This window comes from Sinohyriopsis cumingii, chromosome 4 (genome assembly GCF_028554795.1).
Source record: "Sinohyriopsis cumingii isolate HCF-2022 chromosome 4, ASM2855479v2, whole genome shotgun sequence".
NCBI classification, from domain to species: domain Eukaryota; kingdom Metazoa; phylum Mollusca; class Bivalvia; order Unionida; family Unionidae; genus Sinohyriopsis; species Sinohyriopsis cumingii.
The window spans coordinates 80,413,743-80,435,409 of record NC_142964.1 but is presented as its reverse complement, the minus strand read 5'-3'; the positions used below and the strand labels follow the sequence as shown (position 1 = coordinate 80,435,409).

The following is a 21,667-nucleotide window of genomic DNA, read 5'->3' as shown; positions in this document are numbered from 1 at the left end:
TTCAATTCCTGCCAATAGTATAGGGAACAAAGAATAATATTTAGGAAAAATCAAAACACTATAGGGGCCCTACCGACCTACCCAGAGTTCCTTAAAAACCAAAATCCAAATCTAGGGTTAACTTATCAAAATATAAATTTCCTCATGGACATTGGGAAAAAAGAGGGTATGTAAATCACAAATAAGACATCCCATGCCAATTAAACAGCTAAATAAGTACAAAATCAGATGGATGTCTTTGAAACATGCAACGGTACATGAAAACTCTGCAAAGATATGTCTTATACAAAAACCCGCCCTTAACATGACAAATTGGTGGGTGATGGTGTGAAATTATTATTATTTGATCTGTATTAAGCTAAGACTCAAATTACACCTACTCATGCCAATTAACAAATAAATAGGTACAAACATAGGATGGATGTCTTTTGAAACATGCAACGGTACCTGAATGCTCAGCAAAGATATCTGTCTTAAACCAAAACCCACCCGTGACACACCAAATTAGGGGAAGGACTTACTATTTATTATTTTTTTTTTAAATTATTTTTAAAAAATCATACTTATTATTTATTAATAATAAACATCTCTATATAAATGTGACAGTATGAGAAATAAGAACATCATAATAACATCAACTCGTAGAGAATATTAACATCTTTTCTCTCCTGCATACAAAACACGCGTCTGCATATTACAACCTTAGCAATAGGCATACATACCAATAGCAGACGTGATTTTGGTATTCCATAGAAAAGCTGAAAATTGGAAAGGGGGGCTTTGGGTGTCCTCCTCCAATGGGGTCTCGAAGGGCAGCACCCCCCAATCAGTGGGGCATTTTACAATCATAAAAAACTGCTCCTGGTGCAACTTCAGATCATAATATTTAACAAAATAATCATTTGAAAAACGAACAAACTTGCCAAAAAATAATTTCACAATATTTATCGTCACATGAATTTGTTCTCCAATACTATTGGTGCTTAAGTTATTTCATGTGCATGTCAGTATTCACATTGTAATTAAGGCACAATAATTTCATGCTAACATCTGGCATACAAGTAAATGTGGAGCTCTTAAAGAAAATGCAGACTGTGTTTGTGCACACGCATGTGCTGACTTTGCAGATATTTCTTTGCAACTATAAATTCATGGTCCAGTTCACCCATGAAAACCACAAAAATTGGAACCCATGAATTTCAGGTATCTCACAGTAACACACACCAAGCAATATCTTACAGCTACATCTCAACCCTTCCACAGCATCAATGCCTATTTTGCCTTTTTGTCAAGTTAACGACAAAGTGTAAACCACTGTCTCCTGCAATAATGAACTTGGTTCTAATTGCATCCACATAACACAACACAGTGAAGTGTACATTTCATTAAACTAGTAACATTATCTGATATTCTGAATATTACCATAACAGAAGATTTACAAATCTGATCAATAGACCAGAATGTACCTTGTTATCTTTCCATTCCTGGAAATGATGCCAAATATATGCTTGCAAATTGCATCCAACTGCAAACTACACTTCTAGTCAGTTAATGTGCTGGTAGTTCTATGCATTTTTTACTGATTATTCCCAACAAACTACATCATCTAATCAGCTGGCTCATTTTGCAATGGCAGATCAAGGTATAGTTTATTTGCAGCTGTACTCAACTTATAAGCAGATATATACGGTATCTCATTATTTTCTGACTACTGAAAATTATTAATTACTTGCTTGTGAATAATGAGGACTCATCTGCCGGCAGCAAAGCCACATGTGCCCCAACAGGCCACATTTTAAGCAGTTGAAGTTATGACCTTGAAATGCCCGCAGATTATGTGATGATATGTACCAGGATCAATGCTATATGGATTGGTTTAGTGCTTCATGGCAAAGCAAACAGTCAAAATTTCCAACTGCAAACAACACAGAACCTGATCTGCCATTGCATAGTGTCTGCTGACAGATCAGACTCTATGTTGTTTATTCAAATGATTACTCCTAATAAACTGCATCGACCCAGATCTATGCTCCTGCTTCTTTAAGTTGACGCTTTTTGCATGCGGGAATGTGAATCAGGCACATTTTATAATCCTCCAGCCTGCAGGTGTTATGCTATTATTAAAATTGAGTGTGCATTGATGGTAGCAGCTGTAGGAAACATCAATGGAATTAAAACAACAATGTCTACAGATGAGTCAGAATAAATGATAACTGAAGATTACAGTTCTTTCCATGTATGTATAGTCCTTGTTTTAAATTTTTTACTAACTTATTAGAATATCTACTTTTAACATAAATGACCTTTGGCCTAATAGCTACAAGACAAGATACCGATTATGATTGTATCTATGGAAACTCAATTTTATCTTGCTTAGGCATACTGCTTTGTTTTAAATATATACTGTGTCAACTCCAATTTCACATATACTTTTTATTAGCTATTTTTGAAGATGAAAATACTTACAGATAAATGCTAATATTTTGTTTACTCCAAGCATGCACATCTTTAAAAAGAAAATGCACCAGGCACAAAAATTTGAGGACAAAAAAAATAGCATGCTGTGCTTAAAATGGTTTACCCAAAAATTCATTAGTCAAATATTGTGAGAACATTTTTCCTCCATGTGTACAAATGATCAGGCTACTGACTGTAAGTGAAGGATAAAATCTGCCTGGACCTTGCATTAATAATCATCGCCCGATAATCAAATCCTTAATAACGTAAAGCTCAATATTGTCATAAGAGGTGGTCAGAAACATGCCTGATTCTTCAAACAAAGAAATGGACCATCCTGAAACTGACAATTAAATGATCCTGTGACTGACAATTAAATGATATTGAAATGGACAATCTTACAAATTGAACATTGCTCTAGCTTGTGCATCATTATCCCCAGATTAGTGAAAATTGAAAATAATGACAAGGGCACCTGCTTAAATTTCTATCTGGTCATGTATCTTAATTCCCATGGAGCTGCAATGGACAATAATTATCCTGCAGTGACCATGATGAAATCAATTTTTCTTTTGTCCAGCTGGAAATATAACATCAAACTTGGCATCAGAGCTTGACTAATTATCCATGGATCAACTAAAACGACAGCGAGTTAAGCACATTGCTGACATCAACAACTATTTATTGCATTCAAACCCATGAATTAAATGATACTATGCTAAACAAATATTAGCTTTCCAAAAAGGTTGAAGGCTTCCTAAATTTAATTGCTTGGTTTGGAAAGAAAGAAGGGAAAAATTAAAGTGGCACGGAGCAGGATAAATAGGGGTCAGGTGGTCTATTTGAAGCTGGATGATATTAATGTTGAGCAAGTGTGTAGTAACTTAAAGTCGGAACATTTTTTTCTTCTTGTCAATGCTGAGAATAATGAGATTGGATTAGCTCTAAAAAAAGGTTTTATGCCAAGAACATGAAACCTAAAGTAGTCGCACGCTTTTGATGTGATGAATATAAGGATATTTAGTTTCATGGCAGAAGATGTGCATTACAGAAAGTAATTTTTTTGTTATGTGATAGTGTACGACTCAGCCTAGAAATAATGCTGTATGCAAGTACTTTCAATTTTGTGCCACGCATTGGTAAATATTTATACTACGATATATAATCACTTACACATCAAGTCTGCAGAAGACAATCCTTGATCTGCCATTGGGTATGTGCCATCAGATCTGGGTCAATGTCATTCAACCAATTACTCTTAACAAACTGCATAGATCCAGATTTGCTGTGGCATTAGTAGATATACTCACTTATAAAACATGTCCAACTGCAAACTGAACAGACCCAGATCTGCCATGACACAGAATACTGGGTGATCAGGGTCTGTGCAGTCTGTTAGAACTAATCAGTACAAGAAACAACATGGACCCTGATCTGCAGGTGCATTATGCTATGGCTGATCAGGATCTTTGTTGTATGCAGACTGTCACATCTCACAAGCAAGTATATAAGGCATATGATTGCAGATCTGAGTCTGTCTGTACAGTTTGCAGTTGGACTTGACTTACAACCACTATGAAAACAAATTCATGACTTCATGAACAATCATGAATGTTCTTGAAATGTTCATGATCAGTTCCTCAACTAAGTTCATGAACACTTCAAGAATTTTGTTGAATCATGTACTATGCTGACTTGTTCCCTATGGCAGTTTTGTCCCATTTGCTCTTTTTTGCTTTCCAGCACCATGCCAATATAGAATATTCAGCGTTCACATGACTGCAACTGAATCTGGGAGAGCCTTCATTTAGTATCTCAAGTAAAATGGCATCAAATTCTGATAAACTGCCACCCAAGACCTGCTTTCCAATCTAATTGTGGGGGCCTACCTGATGATATGGACTATGCTTGAAATGAACATTTTATTAAAATATTGTACTTATTACTTGGGGAACGAATTATCTGCCTGGTTATCACTTATTTATGTTATTTCATTTGACAATCTGATACCAAACAAGCTGTTTCAAATGAGGTGGCTCAAAGCTGCAGGCTGATAACCTGGAAATCATATATTTCTCATATTTTCATTTAAATGGAAATGAACAAGATTATTTTTAACATACAGGTTTTCATTTCCATGTATAAATTCCATAAAACTGATGACTTTATTTATAGGACACAGTTTCTAGCCCAGAGGAGTAGAGAACAGCTGTTTAAAAGCCCAAATTCACTGAATACTGTGAGAATTCATTTTTATCTCACATATAAGTGTAGTCAGTGAATGACTCCCATTTCACTTATAAGTATGCTTCACTTTAAATAAAATGCCTAATTCACCTATATGTCAATTCTCTTATGAACACAAATTTATGACTTCATGAACTTTTCATGATTGTTTATGAATGTTCTTGAAATGTTCAACTAAGTTAATGAACACTTCAAGAATTTTGATGAATGATGTACCTGAAGTTCTTCAACACACTGATGAACTTTTATGAACTATTATAATCTCTGAAGTTCCAGAAAGGTCATGAACTTGGTTCATAAACAATTCAAGTACTCTGATGCACCACCAAGATATTTCTTAAAAATGTATATGAAATTTCAGTATCATTATATTCATAAAATGTTCTTGAAAATTCATCATACAAACTTCTCACAATATTAGTGAAATATAAATAAAGATGAATATTTTTTTTTGTTTAAATATGATAATGTATAAATGTTCATAGAAATCTTTTATTCAATACTTGTGTACTTAACCTTGAGTAGTTCTGGATTAATATGGGAAAATATTTTCTGGCCATGCATGAACAATATGTATTTGATATAAAAGGTTTCAATGAACTTTGTTCTAACGTTTTTGTCCATTACTGTCATAAACTGCATATTCTATTGACTTAGTCACTGGTTGCCAATTTGCCGTAAAAACCGAAATATGTAAACAACAATTATCCTGATTTGGATGATTGTGAAAGAAGACATGATATAATTGGTTAATATACAAACAAAATTTCAGCAGATGAATCTCCTTTTTCTCAACAAACAAAAGAGCACGTAAACCTCGAACAAAAACTGTGGGCTCCAGTGGAATAGACAGATGAGAATATTTTCAATATCATTTCTTTTAAGTAAGTAGAAGTGCAAAGAAGTGATTAAGAAGAATATGAAGGAAATGATTTGGTGAGAGCAAAATTAGGCAGAAAATGGTACCCAGCCAGGATCATCAAAATTAGGTATATTTTCCTTGGTCTTTCACGATTATTTCAGTGGAAGTTATATGGATATTTAATTGGTTTTTATATGTCATCATATTAGTTTTAACCAAACTAATGATACATGATTTTTTTCAGACCTAATTTAAACTTGCTATTCAAATTTTTGAAAATCACTAAACATTATCACACACCCCCCTCTATCTCGATACCAGACGCGGTACTGCATCTACAATAGGAATTTAAATGTTCAATATAGTTTTCTTTTTCAAGACATCACTATTTCTATTATCTAATGTAATTTGGTAAATTAAAACAAAGAAAAAATAACTGAACTAGTTACTGTGTCAAATTGTACACAATACAGGTGCGAATAACAACGTGATGAAACCGGAAGCAGCTATACGGAGTGGATGCATTAGTGACATTAGGGCCTATACCACACAAGTCTGATGATTTATCAATAGAAAATGGTGAACAATTTTTAAAGCACAAAATAACCATTATTTGTACTATCTATCTATATAAAAAAAAATTGTCATATTTTATTGATTAAAACATCTGACTCCTGTGACATTACCTATGGCTAGTCAACTTCAGTTAAAATACAACTAGTGACAAAATTCTCCAATAATATAAATGCTTTGTATGTCATGTATTAAGTCTAAGGGAATAAATAATTTTGAGTTGTCCCATAATTATTCCAGTAAATAAAGTGGGTACAAAAATAATGTGCTAAAAGCTGAAGACAATGTTGATCAGAGGTTATCTGTAATTAACTAACTTTATCTTTCTTTCAGATCCTACTGCAGAAAAGTAAAATTATTAGAGGGTGAAGTTTGCAGGTTAAGGAGAAAAATTTGAAAACTGGAGGATCCTATGGCCAAGATGGAAGAGACATTAAATTGTGACTGCTGCAGCAATGTTAAAGATCCAAACAGTAATCAGATGGAACACCTTAAGTTGCAGATGGAGAAATTCAGTAGTGACAATGGACAGGATTTGATTAAATTATAGGCCCTGAACATCTTCACAAAAGAGTTATCAGACAGGTCAGTCTCTGGAAGAAGATTGGTCAGGAGAAACCCCAGTGGAAAGATATCCCCTTTACTATGAAAGTTAAATATGCTTCAACAGTTGATTGAACACAACTTCCCCAATATTTCTTGAAAAATTTTCAAAGAAAAATTATTGTTTCAAAACATACAAAAAGTGTTGCTAAGAAGAAAAAAAAGAATATCCAATGGCACCAGAGTATACTGCCTTATAATGTCTTATGAATTTACATTAAACAGTATTTTAACACTGTCCACTGGCAGGGTCCCAAGTGGCCAAGTGGTCTAAAGCGCTCTCCATTATGGATCACTGCCATCTCACCTCTGTCTGCGTGGGTTCGAGTCTCAGATTTGGACAATGTGGGCATGTGAGAAAGCTTGCCAGTAGCTTCTCGTGGGCCGGTGTTTCTTCACGAGTTCTTCCTCCACTATTAATACTGGCCGCCATGTATAGCCTATTGTGTGCTGAAAAATGGCATTAAACCCTACAACAACAACAACAACTGTCCACTGGCTGGAGTCAAACAGTATGCTGCCTTCTATGTTATTCATATAATTTTAGTACATTTATACTGGGTCCATCATCATACTTGCTTTATGACAAGAACTACATCACAACAAAGCACCTTATACTGAGGAAATGCTTTACTAACAAGGGTTCCTTGAGACTGTGCCTTGCAATGCTGCAACCCATGAAATAACAAATAATATAAACCAAGGATCCACACCCTGATCTGACTTATCTAAACTTTAACATACAATCTAGATACCAACACTACAGACATTGGCTGTTGTTGTTGTTGGGTTTAATGCCATTTTTCAGCACACGATATACATGGTGGCCAGTATTATTAGTGGAGGAAGAACCCGGGCAAAGCCCGGAAAGAACCACCGACCCATAAGAGGCTACTGGCAAGCTTTCTCACATACCCACACTGGCCGAACCCGAGACTCGAACCCACGCAGACAGAGGTGAGATGGCAGTGATCCGTAACGGAGAGCGCTTTAGACCATTCGGCCACTCAGGGCCCCCACAGACATTGGTAAAATGATACCAAATTGTCCCACCATGCTTTATATTTTTTTATGAAGTATTAGCTACATGTATGATGTATACTGGCAACAGATCCTCAGGCAAATGTGTGTGGGTCCATACATGCCACAGCTTGCATTTCAATTTCCTTTGATCTTTCCGGCTGATGTGACAATTTGCCCTCTAAATGGAGTTTTTCTTCCTTCTGTAGAGTTGAGTTAGAGGAAGCAGTGGGAAAAAAACATTAAGGTTTTTTTTCTCCATGAAACTAACAATTCTTTTTGTCCTACTGAAGACACCCCACCCCACCTATTTGATCAGCCAAACAAAAGTGTTTCTGGTCAGCCAAATGACCCCTTCCCCCATGGTAAAAGAAAATCATTATATATATATATATATATATATATATATATATATATATATATATATATATATATATATATTTGCATACCTTAATTTTAAAACCAATGCAACAGGAAACATCTATATTTGGAGGTGGGAAGGGCCTCATTTGGTTTTTAGAATTGGTTCAACATTTCAAAACAAAGTAATTTTTTAAAAAAATATTTAAAAACAACAAAAAATTTATTTAATGATCAAATATTTTTCCAAAATTTATTCTGATTGACCACTTTCTGATTTTATGCAGGGTATTCAATAGACGTGTCAGATTTTGATGAGTGGAATTTAAATACGACCCATTTTTTACACACGGAAATTCAGACTTGTGTGTCTTTTTGACACATAGATTTGGGCTGAGGCATGAGTTGTAATTACCCTCGATTCGCCTTTGGCTTAGTTTCTTACAGAAAGTGCGCTGTCCACAACAAATTTATTGTAGGAGGCATATTGCTTAGGAACAGTTATCACCTTGACGGACAGCAATATCACACCAGGTGGAGCTAACACTTAGATGAAACTGAATTCTGTTGATTTGTTTTGAGATTATGTTTATGATAGAGGAATAGGAAACAATTATGACACAAATGGACTGCCTTTTGATCACATATCAGAAATGACATGTTGGGACATCAAATTATTATCAACTGGTCAGAAATGGAGCATGTTGTGGCTCGCAAAGCCGTTTGTCCATATGTGGACGAACTTGAATAATTTTATTAGCAATTAATTTGCTTCATTTGGCAGAATGTTTAAAACTTCTGAATCATTTATGACTTCAATGGATTAATTTCTGAAAAAATATTGGCGTTTGTTTGATTGCACTTTAAATTATAATCATTTAGAAAAAAGAGAATATATGACTTATCGTTAAGCCAATTTTATGTTTTACTGGCGATTAATTTGCTTCAATCGGCAAAAAGTTCAAAACCTCAAGCGTTTTAATGAATGGGTCATTCAGAAAAACTGAACGGACATAACACACAGTGCATACATCTGAACTTTAAAATCACAACGATAGAAAGAAATATATTTTTTTTTGTCTCAGTGTCAGAAATGACCTGCTCGTGAAGAATTTTCTGAACCTCTGACTCCAAAAACCAGAAAGATATTGTCAGCTCTGAGGAGAAGAAGAGTCAATCTCTGAAATTTGCTTTAAAAAATTAAGAACAAGTGGAAAAGTGACAATTTTATGATGTACATCCTTGATATCTACATAATATATAACCTTCATAGCTGTATGGATATATGTTTGCATATATGATTTGATCAGATCAAAATAGAATATGTTGAGAAGTTGTAAACATAATTATGTGTAAACAATCCACTGTCCGTTTCATATAAAAAAATCTACACACAGCAACACATAGTTAGAAAGAGAAACACTCACAAAATTCAGATTGCATGTTTCTCACAAAATACTGTAAAAGTATCTCATTATTCAGCATGAGGCAAGAAATCTTAAACATCATTTGTTTCCACCAATAACAATGAATCACATCTATGGGCTCATAACTGTCAAAAAGAAATGACTCTCAAGATTTCAGTTTTGACTCTTGAGATTGTAACTTTGACTCTTGAGATTTTGGAGTCAAGGGTCAACTTGACTCCACTTTTGAAATCTATTGAGAACCCTGATACTGCTAGATGGATTAGCACAAAGTCTCTAATACAATTACGGTAGCTCAGCTGATCAAGTGTTGGCCACATGATTCAGCAGTTATTTCATTCCAACCCAAGCTAGCCTAAGTCAGCTGATTTGGTGTGTCTTCAGGAAACGCACTTGGCTCCCATATCCCTGGAATGATATAGCCATTATCTGAACAAGTTCCATAACAAGTAATAAAAAAAAGAACACTCACTTCAGTATTCTTCAGAATCATTTTCATTTAATTTATTTTTTTACGATTCCTATGCTTATTTCATAACCAGATTCATTGCAATTTTAAGCAAATTTCTTTTCCTGCAACCTCAGTTTTGTCCATATTCAACGTATATCATTGTCATCATGTGCAATATGGATCTGAAAGTACCCATTTACACATCAAGTTCCTTCTTGGAAATATATGTGAATTTCTCGTCAGATGCTGCAGGACTAATAAAAGTAGAAGAAATATAACAGACTGTTTGTGAAAGAAGTAAATACACAACAAAATCTTTTGACTACGATCCCTTTATGGTCATCAATTTTATGCTCTTACAGTGCAATAGAATGTACTAAATACGCTTACTGTATTTTGTGCCACACAAACATAACCCTCAGCCACGTGAATTAAAAGCATGATTTTGATGTATACAATAAACTAAGCAACACTATTACACATTTCCTCCTCTCCCAAATTTCCATAGCTTTAATCAGTAAACAAATATTAGACTTTCTGAAGAGAATCGCTGTAAATTAGAAATAATTCAAAGGGATGGGAGTTATGTAAACATTAGAGAAAGTACTAGTTTGCAGCTGGGGTTTGACACAGGTGCCTTCTCAACTGGTGACAACTAATGCTTTATTGAACTTGCTTTTATAAGCAGTGAAATAGCAGATAATTAATTAATCAGCTTGATACATTTTAGCTGAAAAAGATCTTTGCTAAATTAAAAGACATCGGGGAAGCATGGCTCAGGCATAACATTAACACACAAGCACATCAACAATCAAGCTCGCAATATAAAAAGCGTAGTATATCCAGCACATTATATCAGCCTGGGAAGATCTTTGAAATTTACGACGATTCAACAAAAAGTGCAAAAGTGAAACCGCCCTAACTTGTCCTTCTCACACACCTTCTTGCCATATACTGAGCTGATCCATACAGGCAGTTGTAATATTAATAAAACCTCCATACATTGTAGTGGCCACCACTATCAAATGACCAAAACTGGTAACGTCAGTGTCCAGCTAAGGGGAGTGAATTACTGGCCAACATTTAAATTCATTCCATTAAGAGATCTAAAGAAATCATACGTGAATAGTTAACTTAGGACCAAAAGTGATATATGTATTATGAAGTGGCAAGTAAACCATTCCATGCGAAATCTGCCACAAGATAATTTATAATAAAACAAAATATTTGGTTTCCACCATGTACATTTGGATGTTTAAATCTCCAATACAGAAATTCAACCATTTACTAGTACACCAAGGAATTCCAGACCTAATTTAATTCAAATTTGCATTCACTAAATCAGAAATCAAAGCAGATAACAGTATTGAAATTTGGTGGCTGTGAAACAAATCAGTCTTTCAAAAAAAATTGAGATTGACTCCATAACAAGGATAAATACCTGTTCTTAGTTAAGCCACAATGAACTGCCTAATAGGTCTGGTCGCCCAAATAAAAGGCCATTTTGAGGAATTTGAAAGTAATAATGCAAGTGATATGGGTAAATTCCACGTTTTATATCCTCTTAATAGGAGCAGGACCAACCAATTTCTTGACTACATTTTGACCAAGTAATAAAAGTGGGACAAGTCACAGCAAAAAGTCTTCCTGAATGGTAGTTTTAGTGTATTAAGGGACAAAGGATTAAGTATTGAGGTGGTTACTGAACAGACGTATACATTTTTTACTGCAGCAACAGGCAAACATTTGCACAAGCTAAAATATAACAATTAAAACAATCTTTTAAACCAATAGGTCACATACCTGCCACTGTATAAAACAGTTGCCTGCCCTTTATTACAAGACTCTAAATCATTTTGAAATTTTTTTTTTTTATATTTGCAAATGATAAATTTCTGTATATTTAATTCTTTCTGGTATTTATGTTTTAAATCACATACTGACTGTAAATGTTAAAATAATAGAATTGATCAGCACAACACTTATGTTCACTGCCATTTCTGACTTTAAATAAACCACTAAACCATTCAATATTTTTTGTCCGTTATATGTAACTGCACGTAGACTATTTCTACCACTGTATGTACTCGTTTGTAAGCCGAGATTAAGAAATGAACTGCAGAGAACCAAGATGGGCCATCATCAATGCTCTGGTGGATCTATATCAAGACAGTTTGTTAGAGGACATCAGCAGAACAAACAACACAGATTTGATCTGCCAGTATCTTATGTGACTGCAGATCAGGGTCTACGTTGTTTGCAGTTGGACTCTATTTAGAAGCAAGTACAGACAGTAATTAAGACAAAGAGACCAAACAACTGAAACAAGTTCTTTTATAAATACATTACATATGATATACAATGGTTTTCCATTACCATTATTTGTCCAAAGTAAATAGTTTACATGCTATTACGTGCGACATTAAGTATGTCTGTTGCACAATTTAGCACCAAAAACAAATGAACTACCAGACCATTAAATGGCTTTCATGACTGTGTTTAGTCTATTCATGACTGTATCAGAAGCTTGCACAAAGAAATAATTCCTTCAATTTAAAAAAATGTATTACTGTCAATGCTTGTCTGTAAAGGAATGTGCATTTTTCTCAGAGGGTCAGTATATATGCCGTTTGAGCATGGGGACTCCAACTATAAACAAGAGACCCTAAAAGGGTCTGACTACCTGCTGGCCAAAAAGAATTTCCTGGACTTCAAGTATGAACATTTCCTCTTTTTAACTGCAGATTTCTTAAAGCCTAAAAGGGTATTTAATATTCTTCTGTGACGAGATTTTCAAATTAGTTGCCGCAGTGGACATATTTGTCTTCAGGTGAAAATCCCATGCTGGTATCATTTCAAGCTTTGAAGCCATAACGAGTTCACATTGTTTTAAAAAGATGGATGTCTTTCTGGCCATGCTGGATATCAGACTGGCAACCATTTCATTTAGGACCAACCAAATATAGCAGTGATACGATTTTCATGGTAGTAGTGACTAGAATTTTCTTATTGCAATTTTAATTTTTTTTTTATATTGATGTTAATACAGGAGGATTAGAGATAATATAACTTTCAAGCTGGTGCATATCATATTGCATTTGCCAACAGCACAATTTTTTTTCAAGACTAAGTAGACAACATTAAAACTCTTCTGGTCAAAACATCATTTTGATACAAACTTTCACTTAGAAGAACCAATAACAAGATCTGCAAGATGGCTGCTTTAGTGGCCATAATGGATGTCCGAGTGTCAACACTTTAACGTAGCAATGACCTAAGACCAGGGGTATCAAACTCAAACCACCCTGAAGTCCACATGAGGGCATTTTTGATGGCCCAAGGGCTGCACCACCTTTGTTATCTGTCATGAACCTGCCAATCATTGTTCAGGCCACCGGATACAGCTTGGCGGGCCACGTATTTGAGACCCCTGGACTAGACCGTGGGATGAATTTGTGTAAAGTTTCATGGCAATCCTCCAAGTACTTGAGTAGTGACAGATCCATGGTCAACAGGTCACTCCATGACCATACATATTAAAAACCTAAGCCAGTAGTTATAGTCATGTACACAGTAAATAATACATGTACACAATAAAGACAGAGTCTACTAGCAGACTTGTAAAAAAATAATGAAAGCATGACCTGGTTAAGCAGCCAGTTTTTTTTTATTATTTTATTTACATAGCTGAATCAGGTGCACCATATATAATCTCCAGCTGCAAACTGCACTGACTCAGATCTGCTATCGCATAATGTGCTGGCAGATCTGGGTCTGTCCAGTTTGTTAGGAATAATCAATAGAACATATAACACAGACCCTGATTGGCAGGTGCATTATGCTATGGCAGATCAGGATTTTTGTTGTTTGCAGTTGGACTCCATTTGTAAGTAAGTAAAGAGGTACTTTTTTATCCATGAAATAGCACATTAAACAGTTATGTATATAAAGTTAAGACAAACTGAAAACAACATAGATCTTTATTTGCAATCAGGGTCTATGCTGTCTGTTCCACTGCTTTCTCCTAGCAAACTGAACTGACTCGGACAAGATGTTAAATCACATACAGTATATTCGCCTATTCAAGTCAACTACAAACACTGGATAAAGCAGCGGCAGATCTGGGTCTATGCCATGTTGTTTTACTGATTAACACTAGCAAACTGCCCTGGACCCAGACACACTTATGCATTATGCTACTGTAGATTTGGATCTCTACAGTTTTCAGTCCGACTTGACTTAAAAAGAGAGTATATATGGTAAGTGGTCTCCTGAAATTACTTTTTTGGTTGGTTTTAATGGCAACTGAGCATCATGACAAGGAAATGGGAGCCAAGTGCCTCTACCACGGATGCATTGCGGTAGCTGACCTCGACTGGATTCCATGGGTGCCCAAACCAGCAACCTCTGGATACGAGTTAGATGCTCAGCTGACTGAGGTACCATGGCCCCTACTGAAATGATCATGTAAATAAAAAGTTCTGTTTTGGGCATATTAGATGTTTTGTACATCATGTTTCTAGCGAACTCCGCATGGCTAATCATTAGAGAGGCGTGCATTTTCTGTACAAACACACCTGTAACGGACATTTTCTGAGTGATGTCACTAACAATTAACCTACTGCCAAATACAAAAGTCCAACACATGCAGATACCCACAGAATACTAACGAATACTGTCACTAGAAAAGGTACTGCATGCCATGTCCAAAAAGGCATAACACAGAAAGAAATTACTGTCCAAAATTCATCACCTAGCTAGCCGACGGCGACAAATTAAAATGAGCATGACTTTATTTTTTCAGCAACTTTGCTATAAATTTATCAATACTTACTTAGCATCGTTTCTAGTTCATCGATGATGTAATTGTCGTATGAATAAAATCTGACATATGATGTAATATTCTTACGATTTCAGATGTACTGACGATAGGCTAATTATTACCAAGTCACTGTGAAAAATTGATGACATGTATCAAAACAAACGTTTTTCTAACAAACTGAAATTTTAGTCTGTAAGTTTGGCACATTTCACTGGACTAAGCTAAGGCCAGAATAATGATCAGGAAGTAGCCAACTCACCTACTGCCTTAAACCTGGGCGTGGCTTTAAATAGTATAAATCCGTTATTACAATTAAATTTCTGACTGACAAGTTAAAATATAAATATTTATCTCCGTTTTGTCAAAACTTGCTTCAAACAGAAAATATTCACATCATGAGGAATTTATCATGTCTGTGCTGTAAAATGTGGGCCTGACCTTGACAATAAAACAGAAAAATCAGACCATGGATACAATGAAATTAAATGTCATCTCTCAATATTTGTTGGGACTTGCCCACAGGCACATATTACAAATATGAGTTTGCCCTAACAGAATCTGAGCTTTTCCTGTGCACCAAGTGGATTTGTGCAGCCCCATTCTTACCCACTTTGCCATTGGTCCTATCACCCACCCATGCCATAAAGCAGCTTGAAGTTTCATGACCAAAGTTATGATAGACCATTGGAATACTGCTACTACTAATAACAATAAAAATATGTACCCTTATTTTCTACCCTTATTTTTAACAGTACATGAATATTAAGATGAATACTGCATGCATGCAAATTTAAATTCATCAAAAAAAAAAAACGTGAGATTAGTGCAGTTCAAATATTGTAAATTTTGCCTGTTGTATGCATTTCAAATGAAGAGCAAACCTTTATTAAAATTTGTGATGTATACACTGGAAGATATCTGGATAGGTTTTTCAAATAACATTCAAGTTAGCATGGGTCACACTGGTAAGTTTTGCATAAAATGGCCAACTTTCTTCCTTTTGCACTAAAAAATGTACCATTTAGACTAGAAAAAGTGTGTTCAATCGAAAATCCCAAACCCCTCTAAATCTGCCCCCAAAGGGTGCTTAATTGAAAACCCCAAACCCCTCTAAATCTGCCCCCTAAAGGGTGTTCAATCAAAAACCCAAAACCCCTCTAAATCTGCCCCCTAAAGGGTGTTCAATCAAAAACCCAAAACCCCTCTAAATCTGCCCCCTAAAGCATGACATATCTGACCTTTCAGTTAGCAAAACAAAAACCCACATTAATGACAGTCTGGTCCACAAAAAGAAAATCCAGTGTACATGTACTTGTATGAATACCCAGAGTCAAATCACCAAAGAAATTTTTGCGTGTACACTTTGACATACAGGCTACATACCATGCCATTGTCATACAATTTTCTGAATTTAAGTATATTGGCACTGATATCTATTTTAATGGAAGGTCAAATGAATAGGTAATGCATCTATTTTAATGGAAGGTCAAATGAACATGCAATGCATCTATTCTAATGGAAGGTCAAATGAACAGGCAATGCATCTATTCTAATGGAAGGTCAAATGAATAGGTAATTGTTGTTATGTCCTACCTATATAAACATACTGAACAGCATTCAGACATACGCATATCTTACCTGTTGTTGTGTTTTTAAAATAACCCCAAAGCCCTACTAAGAGATTATTTTAATGCACTTGATCTCCCCTTCTCTTTAAATACTATATGTGCCTTCTACCCACCACCAGACTATCCCAAGCAAGCCAGTGTCATTCGTGTGCAATGCATACTTACCACTTCTTTGAATGCCAGTTTTTCCTTCTAGATGAAATAAGAAACAAGAGTTAGTATTCCAATCCGAAAATAGTTTCCATTATCAGATATTAAAGAGTTTTAAATCCTTTTCTTACATCTCATTTCTCGAGAACAAAAAGTGTGGCAGACTGTGTTCAAACAACAGCATAATCTGCCCCCTTGTTTGTGTTCAGGCAAAGAGATTACGAAGTCGCTCAGCGGTGTTAGGATCTGCAATCCAGGTCAGCCCACGTATAATGGACAATGAGTCAGATAAAACATTTTTCTTCTCCCATAAGTTTGCCTTGAAATGCTTTTGAAATGGACAAGAGTCAATACTGCCCGTGTAATATACAGTCCATTCTCTGACTGACTAAACAACGTCAGTCTAGCTGCCGTTCACAGAGTTTTATATCCTGTACACGACTGTGGTGTGTTTGCCTTTGTAGGTAGACGAACACCACAGGTACCAGTTACAGATGCAGGTGTAATGTAATGCCGCAGTCACAACTAACTGCACCAGATCTGCAGACAGGAAATTGTGAACACTGTGGAATACTGTCAGTACTTGTGAACAGTTAGGTTTTCTCTCAGCTGATAGACTGGTCACGCTCCAGTGCCTCTGAATGGGGGACTACCATGGGAAAATTCAATACACCACAGACAGTTAAGCCTAACAGTATACTCATTGTCTAAGAAATGACTCAATCCTGAAGCATGAGCTTATCTTCCGAGATAATCACACGTAATAACACGTGTAGAGCTATAACAGTTTTGAGCCACTATATAAAGAACTGAAACAGATTACTTATTCGTTTATCTCAAAAGTGATCCATTTCAAGACTTGGTTATTGTTTATACGACAGGGACGGAATCCATCACATTGTCACCACATCCAAAATTAGGCCCTTGAGACATTATCTGTAGTTGTGTCTGTGGTCAACAAAAAGACTCAATTATCTGTATGGAATGCACTATTAGACTAGTCTGTGACAGGTGACCCCTTTTGCATATATATAGAGAGAAAATGTACAAACAAACATGTATATAGCCATCAATTGTCATGTACAAGATGACACGTATGTGAGAAAAATTACATGCTACATGTACTTAATAATGACTGGCATCCCAAGTCAATTATCTGAATTTGACTATTCTGTGACAGTTAACTCCTTCTGTACATGCAAAGAAAATGTACAAACATGTACACGGTCATTTATTTGTCATGTACGCGAGAATATTAACATCTTTAATGACCTTCCAGTGTTAATTTAGAAGGAAGTTCATATGAAAGTGCATCACAAAAATAATGTTAAGATATTCGGAAAAACGAAACGCAAAACGCACGCACTGTTTCTGATTTATGACCTTTAAAACCAACTATTAACCCACACAGACATCTGTTTAATTTACAATTTTCAAATATGATCGTACATGGTGAAAAATTACGAAACAAGAATTATAAACAAACCATACTGACATTTTCCTTTCTGACACAAATTGCTACATAAATGAGATGTTAAAAATTTATGTTCTAAATCAGCATCCTGTGCAGTCTGTGCTATAAATGTTTTGAGAATAAAAATAGGATTAATTAATGACAATTAGCCTCCCCCATTTCCATTCCAAATAATGCAAGTTTACTGAACAGTTTACCCGACCTCCACCCCCGTAAATTACTTGATCTTACTCTAATTTTACACATGAATTCGTGTGATAAATAAATACCAGACAATTCTCCCACCCCACCCCAGTTTCATCAATAAATATTATAATTACATGTGCTGCAGTATTTCCTTGGGCACTTACTTATACCATAGATGTTAAAAACGTTACAATTAAAATAAAAAACGTTAAAAAAAACGCTTTTTTCTCAATAAATAAAAAACGAAAAAACGTTCCAGTAGTTTTTAGGCAACACAAAAATCAATATTTTACTTATTTACATGCTATTTTGTGAAAGATATTTATCCTAATCTGATGACTAGAAAATACTAAAAAAACTACAAAAATTGGACTTTATAGCATGCGAAACGTTCCAAAAAAGGGACTGCAAAAGGTTAAACACAGCGTTATCTTCCAATGTATACACGCCTGGCCTACACTACCAGATATCAGCACTATGTTGTAGCATATTTACGTAAAGTATCGTAGGCTAGCATCATAGATTCATTATTGATCGATATTTGTTATCTAGAGTATGACAGAGGACCGCCTGTATGGCCGATGATAAAAAAAAAATGGAAGTACCAAATATAAATAACGTAAAAAAACGCGTTTTTCGAGGTAAAATAAAAAACGAAAAAAACATTTTATCATCTATGACTTGTACAGAGTACATCCAAATTATTTCCACCTTTGAATTGGGTAGATCCAGATTGGCCCTCACAAAAGTGCCAGCAAATATGTGGTTTGATGCAATTTGTAGTACTGATAAATCTGAACCATGCAGGATTAACCCTGATGTGTTGTGTATTACCTGAAGGCTGGTACAAGTCTACACTGTTGTTAAGTACATTTTATAAAAATGAAGAGAAAATCTTACATGAATTATAATGTTTAATGAAATTAATGAAATGAGTCCAATAATTTATATATTTTGATTACCTTGGTCTTTGAAAAAAGAATAAATTTATTGCATGAGTTTGACCCATTTTATACCAAAAAAAATCCTTTTTTTGAAACCATAGAATAGTGTGTGTGTTTAGGATTTTTAACATAGCTTTAACAATTTTTTAGTCATTTCGCTCCAATGTCTGCATTGTGGCAGCTTATAGTGATGTCTATCACTGGGGCATCATGCCGCTGACATGTAGCATGATGTCCCACCCAGTCACATTATCCTGACACCAGGCCAACCAGTCCTAACACTAACCTCTTAATGCTGAGCACCAAGCAAGGCAGCTGTTAGTATCATTTTTGTAAGTCGTTGGTATGACTCGGTCAGGGTTCGAACCCACAACCTCCTGCTTCCGAGGCGGATGCTCTAACCACTAGGCCACCAAAGCGGTGAAAACCATAGAAGAGTGAAATGAAATATGTTCCGACATCTTACTGATAACACTTCTAACTGCATGTTGGTATTCAAAGGGTACCGGTAAATTGGAGTCTATGCAGTTTGATGGTAATTATCGGTAAAACAAACATTACTGATCCTGATCTGCTGGCACATTATGAAACAGCAGATTACAGTCTATGTTGTCTGCAGTTCAACTTGACTTGTAAACAAGTATATTCAGCACATCTTTTTGATGCATGTCAAAAAACTGTACATACAATGTGAATAAAAGATGATAATAGTAAACAAGCATGTTGCCTAGTTATGACAAGCTGGTTTCAGAGTTATTGCATCACATTTAATCACTTTTTTTAAATTCCAAGTTGAGCTACAATACATATAAGATCAGTAATATGAAATGAACTAAAAATGAGAACTGATTTTCTTTAGACAGTTTTTTTTAAAAAAGTTCACGTAGCAATGTTCCCAAAGATGAAAATATTGGTAACACGGCAAGTTCAGGATGGACCCATGATACTCGCTTATAAGATAAGTCCAAGTACAAACAACAGAGACCCAGATCTGCCATCGCATAATGTGCTGACAGATCTGAGTCTGTGCAGTTTGTTAGGAGTAATCAATGAAATAAATAACACAGACCCTAATCTGTGGTTGCATCATGCTACGGCAGATCAGGATGTGTGCTGTTTGCAGTTTGACCTGACTTATATGCAAGTATATATGATACACAAAAATTTTCAGTACTAATTGCTTTGATTACTTTGTATACATACACTAGTGACAAGTGTGACTGATTTATGTCTCTTTTACTGTATGAAATTTGTCAGAGATACAAGGAATCAACATAAATCATAATACATTGCTGTCATCATTAAAAGTTCTTCGTTTGGGATCACAAAATAAAACAATCTTGATACACTTTCACTCTTACATGCAAAATCGTACCATATTCCAATGTAAATAACCCAAACTTCTAAGTACACTTATGGGATACATTTATTATCTAAACTTCATCGAGTCAACAGCTGCATTGTGAACAAAATTCATTGGCAAATGGCGAATTCATGGTGATGCCTTTTTTGAAAACCTTGTTTGGCACTGGCCCCATTAGGGCCCAATCATAGCCTGAATCCTGTATTCATACACACTCAATTTTTTCCTAAATGAATGCATATAGGGGCAATATAAAACAGGGGACTTGGATATCTGGGGACATGGATATCTGGGGACTTGGGTATCTGGGGACTTGGATATCTGCTAGATGTCACACTTCTCTTCAAACCTACAGAGACTAGTAATTCACTTTCTAAACAAGGCAATTTTAACACTTTTCCAAATATCTATGCTTTCTTGGCAAGAACAGCAAAAAATGACCTCACATCCGATACATAATCTATTAAAAAGTTTTAAATTAGGAAACTGTTATGCTGTGCAGATCAACAGCGATGAAGATTCCCTTGTCGGTGCCCACTTTGAAAATCTAGTTTGGTTTGATTACCCCATTTTTACATCCAAGAATAATCGTCTGGCAACAGCAACAAAATCGGTTTTAGGTTTAAACCAAAATTATTGCATACAACTTACTGTACCCTCACTTGGCTACTTTTGAAGAAATTTGTAAAAAAAAGTTTGTTTCTGGTAATTATATTTGGCCAAACAGCGATCTTCATTCTTTCAAATACATTATTTGATATTCCACAATACGTATCAGGTACTGTAGCTCACAAATAATACATAGTCTGTAACCAAATAAGTGTTTTACTACAAGCAACTCTATTATTCATCTTCCATATTCAATTAAGATTTAATTTGCGCCTGTATCAGTATCAAAAGCAACATCAATTTTTCATCTCCATTCTGATATATTCTTTGCAAATTTACGATCGTGACAATGATGTAATTTATGATGGACAGTTACACAGATGATGTAATTTGATGACAGACAGTGACATAAATGACGTACCGGTAATTTTATGATAGTGACAAAGACATGTAATATTAGAACAAACTGGCAAAGATGATGTAGTTTATGA

General features: G+C 35.3%; 1 protein-coding gene across 13 annotated transcripts in view; it reads right to left on the bottom strand.

Annotated features, from left to right (window-relative positions):
• Positions 1-21,667, bottom strand: part of LOC149801529 (rho guanine nucleotide exchange factor 28-like) — a 318,392-nt gene that overhangs the window by 105,698 nt on the left and 191,027 nt on the right. For 12 of the 13 annotated variants that reach the window (XM_089955712.1, XM_089955716.1, XM_089955715.1 and 9 more), the window contains one exon: positions 16,616-16,642. The exons of the other annotated variant lie outside the window; for it this stretch is intronic. In XM_089955712.1, the coding sequence (XP_089811838.1) occupies positions 16,616-16,642 (27 nt within the window). The remainder of the gene's footprint in view (positions 1-16,615; positions 16,643-21,667) is intronic. 13 annotated transcript variants of the gene reach the window in all.